A 12,569-nucleotide genomic window follows, 5' to 3' on the forward strand; every position below is an offset into this window, starting at 1 on the left:
TAGTGGGATTTATAATTGGGATTAACTGATGTCCCCTGGTGAGTTTTTCCAAGCTGGTTATCATTAATGTAATCCAATTAGTGCATTCATTGTGTTTACAGATTTGTCTCTAAATGACTCATTGCAGGTGTACTTAATGTAGACTCAATTATTAACCTTCAGTAAATAGATTCACTTGATATACTGCATTCCACATTCCTGGCTCAGATTAGTGTAATATTAATAATCTTTTTTTTTTTTGTTTATCGTTCCTGTAAAATGTTTCTGTGATTCCTCATATCCTCCAGTACAGTAACAACACATGGTAATGTGAATCATTTTTGAGACCTTGAAATTAAACATTCCCTTGAAATTAAAAAAAATATAGTTTTGGGAGATTTACTGAAACAACGGATCATTTTATTTGGGAGGACAACCGCACAGAGGTCTGTGTGCCTGGTGCTGGTCGCACTGGCCCTACCATAATATCCACAGAGGATTTGCCGTGCACAATCACGCTTTGACAGTGCGCATGAAATTAGGGAGTGCAGATGAAACACACTTGCTACCTACAGATGGCTGAAAAGAGATGATCATCTGAATGGAAAAGGCCTTAGCACAGCTTGTTAGCTGTTATGCATGAGACAGTGTTTGAGTTAGAGTTTACCATTGTGATAATGTCCCGTCACTATAACCTCATTGTGGCATTGACTTCTGATTGTAAATGTCAGTGTCTGTATGCTCAATGAAAGATGGCTTGTTAGTAAGTGAGAAAAAAGACTAACAGAGTTTCTGTTGGTCAATCAATAATCTTGCGTTAGCTTCCTGCGCACGTCATAATCCAGCCTCGTGCATTGTAGCTAGATAGCAGTCGAGTACTGACTGACAGCTAAAGGTAGCAGATAGTCCCATGTCTTCTCCTTAACTCAGGGACACCGACTGTTATTAATTGAGTTGCAGCATGTCCTGCCAGTCAATTGTTCTGGTTTTCTAGATAAAGAAGAAGAAATTTTCAAGTTCTTTGAAGCTGACTGCAAGCAAAAATACTGATTTGATAGATCTGTCGATGAGTTAAACCCTGTTGAAATAAAGGGGTGTGGTTGATCACGCTAAAGATTTGCTTGTTTAGAGTATTCAAAACAAACCAAAGACGTGTCAAAAATAATCATCTAAATTCTAATATAGATTTTTTATTCCTTAAAACATTATTTTGCAGCTTTTATTGGGTGCGCAGCTATTGTACCATTGTTTATTGTCCTCCTGGATGGAGCAGTGATCCCCTAGAAAAGTACTGCTGAGCCCATTTGATCTCCTTCCAGACAATCCTGGCTCAAACACAACTGAGAGACACTAGTAGGTATTAATCTTTCCTGGTGTTGTTGCCGTAATTGTAATGTAACTTCTTTAAGTTATCCGCATTGTTAGCTCTGCCTGCTGGTTGAGGAGTGTATAAAAAAGTGTAGCACACAAGCAGACATGAATAAATAAAAGAGGTTTGTGTGATTTTGAAGAGGTGTGTAAGAGTGCGCCTCCACCAACTGATGCAATGAACACATAAGAGAACATGGGTGTGGCATGTCTAGTTCCCTGTTGACCTGCAGCCAGGCAGCAGATGATACAAACTTGGATAAACCTGACAGTAGAATGACTGCTGCACTGCTGGATTGCCAGGGATGCACCTCCTACTGCGCCTCTCCTCCCATTGCAGCACACATACACATTGAATCACCATTAAAGGCCCGGGCATAAAAAAACCTGACTGAAAAATATCACTTTGCAATGCACCCGAATGAACCTAGAATCTGACTCTATATATATATATATACTTACACATCTAAACCATTTCAAGGCAGTGTTCGTGTGTCAAATACAGTGCAAGGCAGCGTTAGCTAGGCTCACGTTTCCCTCCTTCAAAATCTAGAGTAGGACTGTGCTTGCTTTTTCATATCAATAGAATCACCAGTTGAGACGGTGTAGGGGCTAATCACAGCTTCCCTCCGGTAAACCTAAGTCCCAAACCCCATCTCAGTCAATTTTTACACCGGCTCCTCTAATCCCTCTCCCTTTTGATGTTTTCTGCTGTTTGTATAAAATCAATAAAATATACAGCAAAAAAAAAGTGCTCTCCTCTACCTTCATCTTGGCTCCTTTGAGCAGACCAAAGCCACCAAAAGGAACTAGCTGCCATCCCACTCATCTCAGGAGTCACAAAAAGAGTAAATTGTATCAGTGGGTGCTAAGACCAGCCCCCCTGCTATGCTCATGTATGCCCTCAGTAGCTCCATATGCCAAGAGAGCTGCCAAGGGAGCGGACAGGCAAGCTCAGTGACTGCCAGTCTGCAGATGCAGGAGCCGTCCGCTCATGCATATTAAACCCACACCACCTGCTCGTCGTACATCACACCCTGCGTTCTTGGTCCCAGGAATTTTAATCAACCGCTCTGACAGGAAGCTACTCTCCGCTCCACGTAGGTGAATCATTCAACTCTTCTCCTCTTACTCCCGCTCCAGCTGACATGGGGATGCATGTGGATGTTGCATTCCCGCAACATCTCGGAGTTCCCCCGAGGAAGATGGAGAGTGGCAGAGAAAGTGGAAGGAGAGTGGAACCTGGCGATGAGGCAGAAGAGGGGGGAAAAAAAAAGTCCACTGTGCCTTAAAAATAGGAATTTCTCCAATGGTGTTTGGTTGTCTTTCTTGTCAAGTTATCACGCTTTGCATGCCATCCCTCCTCTCCTATTGTTCTCTCAGGTGCGAGTAATTGTCCGCATCCTGTTGGATTAACCAAAGGGAGAAAATCAGAGAGACAGAAAAACAAGAGGGATAAACAGCATCAATAATTGGTGATCAAAACGACTTCACAATCTTTATTGGTTTACACAGTGTGGTCGAGGCAAATTAGGCTTCTTAACTTTTCCTTTTCTGCTTTTCTTCCTCTTTTCATGACTATTTGATCTGTTTGCATGTGCAAAAGCGCATCTAGAGATGACTACTGCATAAAACAGAATTTTGAGTAATTTCCAATTCAAATATTTTTGTCAGGCATAAAGAGAGGGAGCATGGTGAATACCCATGGAAGACAACTAAAAATGCTTCTTTTTTTTTTTTTAACACAACTGTGCGGCGATCACAACACTGATAACACTGCATTTCAGCTCATCAGCGTGAGGAAATCAGCATTTTTCTCCCCCTAGCTTCAACCGTCACGTCGGTGAAGATGTTACAGTAAGTAAATGAAGACGCAATTAGGTACTCGTTTGACTGCACCTCTCAGTCTCTCTGCCAGATTCTGCTGGCAAAGCATAATCCTCTAGAACCCCCAGGATTAAATTTTTATGCCATATTTTTAAATATAGTCTTAAACAAAAAAAAAAAAAAAAAGCCAGATGGAGACAGGCACTGCCAAGACAAGACCAAGTGTGGTATCAGCAGTGTGGTAACAGTTAGATGCACATTAAGAGGCAAGCCAAATATGCCACATTGGATAAATTGTTTGTTAGCATCGTTAATAAACGGTAATGAAGAACAAAAAGACTCTTCATGGAAATAAATAACATATTTTGATGGACACATGGTGCGCATGTACACACAACCACACGCACGCACACACCAATAAAAGATCACAACCATATCTTCAAATGTTGGTGTTATTTAATAGGTGATGTAGTTGATCACTTGCTGCTAATCTAGACCGTGGGGCTGTATCCCCCTAATCTAATTTCCTGTTGCTTATATCACGTGCTCTCTCAAAATGTCAAAATACATCAAACACACATACACACACTCACTGCATTTAATTTGTAAGTGTGTCTGGCTATGGGTTGCTCTTCACTGCTTTTATGCCTTATTGCACATTTATGTGCATGAGTTGTGTGTTTTTTCATTAGTTTCTGATCCTCTTTCATGGTGTCCCATTTGTAAATAATGATGAATTATTAATTGCTGAGTCCTTCCTCAAGGAACACCACAGGTATGTATATTTCAACAAAACTCCAGCAAGCTTTAATTTATGTCTCATTTCTTGCGTGTCCTGTCCTGGAATCCAAATCTAGATTTAATGTCATTGCTATGGCAAAAGCACTAAAGCGACCTCGCTCATTAAATATACATTTGATAGATTCAAATTTATTTCTACAGTCGCTGGTTATTCCGTTATTTGCTCTGTAAGTAATGGAGATAATGGCATTAAAGTACATCGCCCATTGTTGAATATGAGTTAGAGGCACTCATCCCATTCATAACAGCTTTCATCTTCATGGCTGCTGTGGTTTCTACACACATATTGTTGTAACACAGATCATCTCCATTAAAAAAGATATTCCAAAAACATATAGACACAAAACAGAAGAAATATGGAAAAAAAATAATAGACACTACATACAATACAACTAATTACATGTTTGTTTCATTTCTGAGATCATAAGCAGTAACATAATTTTGCCCCTCCTGTGCTATATTATGATAATTACACCACAAATTACAATCAATGAATCAGGATAAATTATCTGTCTACTTCCATATTACTGCAAATTGGTTGTGAAGACAAATTAGCACTGGAGAAATCACGTCTAATAATATTGTTCTGGGTTTGAGCATTCTTCTAAACCTCATTACAGATCCTGGTCTTAAACAGGAAGTCTGTAACATCTGACACATTACTTTTGACCTTGATCGCCAAGAAGCAGCTGCAGCAGGATCTGCAGGTTGAAAAAAAGGAGTAACCGCTGCCTCTTGTCACAGCGCCACTGTCATGATCCCCATTTGAAGGCGGCTGGCATTGTGGCTTCGTCACCACCACTGACTCAGAAAACTGTGCAACTGAGGTGGCAAATCGTCTTCGAAAACCCTGAAGGCGACTTCAGAAAAGCACTTAGCCAGAGCTTGGGGTACTGATAATAACCTGGCAATATTCTTGTTAATGTTCATGTTAATTTCAGAGAAATTCATTCAATCTCACGCAGCCCCTGGAGTTCTTTGTATTTTCTGAAGGATACTTTTATAATACTTCTACATCTGTAGGTGTAACATTGTACCAAGGTCTAGCATTACTCACATCTGGACATTAAGAGGTGTTGGAATAGATCTTTGTGAATACATGATGTTCAGTACCAATGTGGTTTCAGTGTTCCTAAAGCCCTAGAGAGGAGGAAACAAAAACATTCAGGTCTTTCCTCTCTTTTTCAGAAGCCTGGTGCTTCTGTGTTTTTCTCCACTCAAGATTACATGCTCCCTCCCACGTCACCCCCCAACTCTATTCAGTCTCTCCTATTGGAGATGCAGGTTGTGTCTGACAGCGCAGACACATTGCACCTCCAACGGAGGTATAGTGCACATGAAACAACAAGCAAGCTGAGCCTTGTGATAGAACGCAGCACAGGCGATTTGGACATACAGTGCTGTCTCTTGGCTGCGAAACACTTGCACTATGTTGCGTGGGATGTGGAGAGAAATTTCATGGTCACTTTATGATCTGTTTTGGAACTGGTTTGGGAGAAGGAGGGGTTGTTGTGTGGACTGATCCACCAAACTTTAATCAAGATTCATCGGACACCGGGTCAGGAGATAATGTGGATAATTAAAACTTTTCATTAGGGGGTGAAGTGTTCCCTTAAGGTTTAATGCATGTTTGATGTCTCCTGGGGTCTACTTTATTAACCTACTGCTTTGGGCCTGCCACTGTGAACACATTCAAATCATTTTTTAGTTCATCTAATAATGATGCTACTAGATAATGACTAGACTCAAAGGTGTCACAGTGACCAAGAGGAAAAAGAGTACTTTGAACTCCAGAAGGCACCCTGCAATGAAAAACAGAATTAAATGCATATCTGTTATTTCCCTTGTGAACCCCTTCAGAAACATTTGCAACTGCTTGCCCATAGATGGAATAACTGTTCACCATCAACTCGTTTGTTTGAACATATGCAGAATAATTCGACAATTAATGTACAGTATTTACAGTATGTCGCAGCTAGGGGCTTTTGAACCACCACCACCACTGGGAATGGAGTGAAGGAAGAACAGAGTAACTGTGACAAATGTCCCACCGAATGCCTATCACCGGGCTGTCATGGCTACCAAGGCCGTGTGCTCTTTAACCCTGCTTACAGGCAGCGACTGCCACCTTTAACCAAATGTCCCGTGGGTCAACTGCTATTTGTTTGTGTCAGGTCAGGGACAGAAGGTCTCCCAAGGCTTGTCATCTTGATGAACATGCAAGACATACACAACAGAATGTATGTGCATGTTCCTGTTTGTGGGTGTGTGCGCGTACGTGTGTGTGGCAACTGACAAACAGTCCTCACAAGGTTAAGCCACGTGTGTCCACTGGACTGTACATGTACACATATTGACCATGGCTGTGTAAGTATTATTTCAAGCGGCTAAGTGAGGTCCTTACATTTCCCGTTCTTCCGCTCTCTGTTGTATATTTTGCCCACAGCTTTATCTTTCAAGGTCTTTTATTCATGCTCACTACCGCAATGTTTTGTTTTTTTTTTCACTTTAAATGTTCATGTATCCTTTTCACACCACTGTTGGCTTCTGTGAAGCTTTTGCAACACATAGTATCCTATACAGCATATAGCATGTTTCGCAATGTGTTGTGCTATAGGTGGAATACATTTCTTTCATGGGAGTTAACCTTCAGGCTAAAATGCCAGCTTAGTGTCTCGCAGTGCTTGAAATCAAAAACTAAAATTGACTTTGACAGTAGCTTATTTACATAGGGAAACATGATTTAACCCAGATTTGTTGTACTTGTTTAAGAAATACCAAGTCATGTTAATTAGCCCCATTTTGACAAGATACAGCTTCTGCTTGTTGTCCTATGTGACATAACACTGACCTTTGAAATATCAGACAAATTGATTTATACTTTTGTGTGGACCTCAGCTACAACAGTGTACTGTATAGTAGTTGCCATGTATAGAGAATGAGCTTTGTGATGGGGCTCAGTAACTCAAGCAAGACTAGTATCATCAGTACTACTGTTAGCTTAGCTGCTGTTGCCTTCACATTTAGGAGGCAAAACTGGTTTTCCAGAGATGTTTAGGATGCTTGGAAATGAAGCTTTAATCTCTAATGTGACATCATTTCGATGTCACTTTTTTAACTTTCCCTTTTTTTGGGATAGCCATATGGCAACCATATGTTGGACCCTTCATTCATATGGTGCAAAAGAGCTGCAAATCTATATCAACAGGTGTCAGTGTACATAACTACGCTAACATGCTGTTCATTTTTGTCAAGGCTAATGTTTTGTCCATATCAAGTGCACTATATATATTTCTCTGAACATCATCCTGTCTGAAAGGCAGCATTGCATGATGGGTAAGCAATCAGCAGGCTCTCTTAGGACTCTCCCCTTTACGTAGTAAGGCCCTCTTTGATGTGTGCTGCAGTTCTCGCCCGACCACAGTCTCCTGGGGGATAAGGCTCAGTACAAGAACACTAATGAGCACATTAGAAGGAAGTCATAGAGGGAAAATGTTAGTTGTAAATGGCATTGTCTCTTGTGCTGTCTGTACCAGCATGCTCTGTCTACAGTAAGAGCGCATGTCTATATACATTTCATACAGAATACGGACTATATGAAGAGCACTAAGGCCTCCATATGACAATTACTTGAAAGCTTTTTCTGTGACAATTCTTTTCCAACTTTATGAAAGCATAATGCGAGATTTTAAAATTGGATTTTAATCAGGGCTGCAAAAAACTGTAATAAAAACCACCACTTTCAGCTGCACCGTAATTAACAGTTGAAAGTAATCAAGCATTGGAGTTAGAAAGTGAAAGTGGGACTGTGAAACAGAGGTGACATATGCCACTGACAATAACAGGAGCAAAGGATTATAAATGGAGCATTCACCATTTATTCCATTTAAGCGAATCACAGGGCATGAAGAAGTGATGCATCACAATTCTACCCAAATTTTCATGGCTATCATGTCAAGGCGAGTGCATCTGTTAGAAATGATGCTTGTTTTATGGAGCTGAGTTTGTTACATGCTGCAATACCAAATGATCAAAGTTTAAGCAGGAGGCAAACACCGACAATGTCTTAGTGGCAGAAAAGTAACACAAAAACTCAGATCCATGCTGCATTGTGCAGCAAAATATCTGCAAACAGTGGCCCAGTTTTATTGCTTTTAGTTTTGATTAGCTGTACATGTATGCAGAGAAGAAAATGTAGTACTGTGACTTTTTTTCCCTTTTACTGTATAAAAAACGCAGTGTATCCACATATCATGTGTCTTTTTTTATCATGCATTTAGCTTAACATTCACCTTTATTTTGATTCACCAGTTGCAGTTTCAACTCATGGGACTATGGTTTTATTGTGGAGTTATTGAAACCTTTATGTTACAATAACAGATCTGTATGTAATGATTTCACCCCCCATCCGAAATGATGATATGTTTCAGAATGAAAAAAATCCTATATTTAGTTTAAGCTGTTAGACTTTTTTGATGATATTGATTGAAAGCGATTCAATAGTAACGACTGAGAAGAACTTCCAGCCTCAGTATTCCTCTCAGATAACTCTGGTCTCTGAAGCATCATCTGAATCTGTGATCCCCAGCCAGTAGATTCCTTGAAAGTTACCGGGGGAATTGGCAATCTGGATTGCCTTTGTGCAACGGGGAGAGTGAGAGACGTGAAAATGATTTCAAAGAGTCCAGGATGAATCATGCTTCCAATGCAGCTGCCATTTATTAGCACATTTTCCTCCATTTTTTTTTTTTTTAAAGGTACCTGATGGTGTTTTTTTTAAAGGGCCCTAACAGTCTGAGTTTGCTAGAGCCATGCATTACAAGGGTTTGATTTCGTAAAGAGGCTTCATTGTAAGTGTTAATAAAAGAAGCGAATGGCAACTTGTATGTTTGTCATAATTAGTCGTGACACCACATCTTAATATTAAGTAAATGCAAGGGACCCATCATTTATCAGCTATTACCTCAATAATGAAGATGAAGATTCAATTTAAAAAAGTATGATAGGCTTTCAGTACTGATTTCATAGAAAAACATCTTCCAAAATAAGTTCTGTAGTTGGTCTGACTGCTTGGATCAATTACAGGGTTTACACTGATATGTTCAGGGTCAGTCCCTTGATTGTTAACAAATGGCGGCACAGAAAAAAAAAAAAAAAAAACATCAAAACATACAACTCCACATAATCACCACTCTCCTGTGACACATTCAAGAAACTGATTAATTGCTTTTTTAATTTGCTTCATTTCTGACAGGGGAATATTTAAAGAACGCAGCTTTTCAACAGGATCCTGTTTGACAGGTGCTCGTTCAAAAGTGCCCAACTCGTGCTCGCTACGCTGCAGATTTTTTACCATTTCTTGCCTGTCACAGTGATGAAAAGGGAACCCATAAGAAATTGACAGGCTGTATTGCTGGAGGCCAAACATATCTGAAGATGACTTGTTCTTCGATGTGGCCAAGAGGGTTAAAAGAGTGGAGGCAATCCTTTAAGGCTTAAGAGGTCTTTTTGCTGATTTTTGAGAGCTAATAAGTACAGCCCGCTTGTTTGTAGGAACCTCATGCCTGGTAAAGAAAAGCAGCCTTTACTTTGTAGAATGACAGGTGAGAGACTTAGCACTTTTTGTTCTGATTTAAGGAAGTGAGAATGCTGTAATGAGTGTTTTTACTTTCACATGTACAGGTCAAATGAATCATTGCGTATAGTGCTATAAGTGGAATATTAAAAGCCACAGGAAATTTCAAAGATCTGCTATTCTAAAAACCCTTTGCGCATTCAAAGTATGCCATAATATGTTCAATTTAAGACACTCATGTCAGCCTCCCTCCCTCTGGGTATGAAACTGGCACATTCACTATTCACTGTCTGAAACAGAGAACCAATATACAAAAAGGTGCTGCTATAACGTGCCTTGCAGCTCTGTGGGAGCTTTGTCCGCTCAAATGTATGGAGACATCATATATCATCATTGATTCCCGAAGTGCGGTGTCATTGGTAGCACAATGACCTTGTGTAGTTCACATCCTACCCCTCCGCTCTGTCAACAAAATGTGACAAATGAAATGAACTATTTTCCAGCAGCAGAGCTTCAGCAAAAGCTTCTTTAAAGCTCTTTTGGGTCAAAGAAAAAAAAAAAAAAACATAAGATAACAAGTTTAAAAAAAAAAAATGAAGCTTTTGAATCGCTTGAGCACAGATAAGATTACTTGTGATACAGGTACTAAAAAGGTGTCTGTTATCAGCATGACCTTGGCTTTTCCAATGTAAATATATCAATGCGTAGGCTTACAGCACAAAATCAATTTTCTCTTTTGTCAGAAAAGCTCTGCCTCGTGTGTTTCAACCTGAACCACTGACCTAACAGCGGGCGTTGTCTTTGTATATCAAACGTGTTATTTTTCACATGTGGTCACTGCTGCTGTCTGATTAAAAAGCTACGAGGGACTTTTAAACGCCGTGACAATTATTGCCACGGACGTGCGTACCACAGGGGGACGTTGTGTTCTATTTTTCTATTATTAAAGTTGCATCTTGGAATAGATAACCTTTTGAACAATCCACTGTGGGAATTTGTGGAATTAATATTACAAGATGTTATGCGGTGTCTTTTAAAGCCTAGAGAGTGAGGGAGTCGACTTGAGGTCGGCCTACTTTCATATGCATCCCACTCGAGGGGCTGATAAATAAGAACTGATCCAAAAATTATTCTAAGCAGCAATCAAAATGCAAGACGTGCAACAGATACAGAACGTGAAAGTATTACCTTTCTTATCTGTTAAATACATCCTCTTACATGAGGTTCAAACAAAAAAAAAAGTCAACGACCCCAAATGCGTCTGAAGATATGATCTGAGCTGCTACAGTAAGTGGTTTAAATGATATCTTCCAAAGTTTTTACTCTGACAGAGTAGAGTCTTGGTTGGCCCCTGGAGCACCACATATCTTTTTTTGTGTTCCCTCTGATCTCTCATCATCTCCTGGGCCTTACATCAAGAGCCCCCAGATTTATCGATCAATGGCCATAAACAAAACGCAGATTGAACTGGGCACTGGGGCACAGCAAACGGATTACCGAGTTTTTTTATTCTGCCGCACGCAATTGGTGGCGAGAGCCTCAGCTGAAAAAGGCCATTGGCCGGGAGAAGCTGCGACGCATAAAGCAGACTGGGAGACAGAGATTCGGCAGACTCGCACAAAACAGGATGATAGGAATAGGCCCTGGAATGACAATTTGAAGAATATGGTGTGTGAGTGCATGTTTGTGCGTTCACATGGCGTGTCTGCGTGAATAGTATAAATGGATGAAAGCAGAATCTGATGTGTAATCCAATTGTATTGGCAAGGTATTGAGCGTAATACCAATCCAATTTCCAATGCTTGACTACATGATGGAGTGAAAGAGCTCCTGGATGATAAGTTCTGTGTCACTGTACTGTACTCGTGTGTGTGTGTGTGTGTGTGTGTGTGTGTGTGTGTGTGCGTGTGTGCGTGTGTGCGTGTGTGCGTGTATGAGTTTGATAGAATATCTGCATACATTAGCGTGTGGTTGCACATGCTAGCAGACATTATTTATACGTCGCTCTGACCACATGCCTGACAGCTGTGCATATTTCACAGGGTGGAGAAACCTGCATTGCAGTGCTTGAACATGGCAGCCATGCTCTTGATGTGAGAGCAGCTCAGGGTCAGAGTAGAATTAAAGCTACATCATCAGGCCAATTTCTCTGTCTCTGTTCTGCCTTTGTGTAGTGTGACATCATTATCTTCTCCCTTGCTTACATCTTTCTTACCAAAGCAGCAGACTGCGAAATTCACTGCGGAGTTGTGGTTACACTACTTAACTTGAAACAGCAGGAATGCAGTACATATGTTTAATAAAAGCATAGACATATACACAGAAAGCAGTAGCAACACCGATAACATTCATTCATTTTAAAGCAGTCAGTAACATGCTTTACATCATTACTTCATTTTCTCTCTTGCATTATGTCAAAGTCACAAATCTTAAGGCAGAAAATGCTAATTTAGCTCAGTCCGTAATGAAGAGAGATGTTCCCCGGGCTATCCTGCCTTTAGCCCGCCGAGTCTCAGAAATCAAGGAAGGAATAAAGTCTTCTCTTTCAATCTGAGGAGAGTGGTCATATTAGTACAAAAAAAGAAATCACTGCAGAAGGAGAACTACAAGCATGACGGCCATCTGCAGTAGGCAGCACATCAAAAAGATTAAAGAAACGAGAAATGTTCAAGATGCAAAACTGAAAGAAAGAGACTTTTTCTTTTTTTTTAGTTTTTCTGGCCGACTATAACTAAATCTGTCTCCCTCTGTTTCTGTCTCCAGCAGTGGCCCCCACACTTCCAAGTCTACGTTCAGAGGTCTTCAAGCCATGTGTGGAAGACAAGGATCTGGCCTTCTGTCTAAATGAGGGAGAGTGCTCCATCATCGAAACCGTGGCTGGGGTTCACAGACACTGCAGGTGAGTCTGGTAGTGCTTGTGTGTGTGTGTGTGTGTGTGTGTGCGCGTGCGTGTGTGTGTGTGTGTGTGCGTGCGCTTGTGTGGGTGGGTAAAGCATTTGGTTTCATTCTCATCATTGAC

The 12,569-nt window shown here is 40.6% G+C and overlaps 1 protein-coding gene across 1 annotated transcript in view; it reads left to right on the forward strand.

Moving 5' to 3' along the window:
* The window catches only part of nrg3b (neuregulin 3b), a 180,170-nt gene that overhangs the window by 80,029 nt on the left and 87,572 nt on the right, over positions 1–12,569 (forward strand). The window contains exon 2 of the mRNA XM_023426027.2: positions 12,314–12,449. Within this exon, the coding sequence (XP_023281795.1) occupies positions 12,314–12,449 (136 nt within the window). The remainder of the gene's footprint in view (positions 1–12,313; positions 12,450–12,569) is intronic.

Source organism: Seriola lalandi, unplaced genomic scaffold (assembly GCF_002814215.2).
Source record: "Seriola lalandi dorsalis isolate HSWRI2012SDOR001 ecotype SW California unplaced genomic scaffold, Sedor1 jcf7180002054801, whole genome shotgun sequence".
Taxonomy (NCBI): Eukaryota; Metazoa; Chordata; class Actinopteri; order Carangiformes; family Carangidae; genus Seriola; species Seriola lalandi.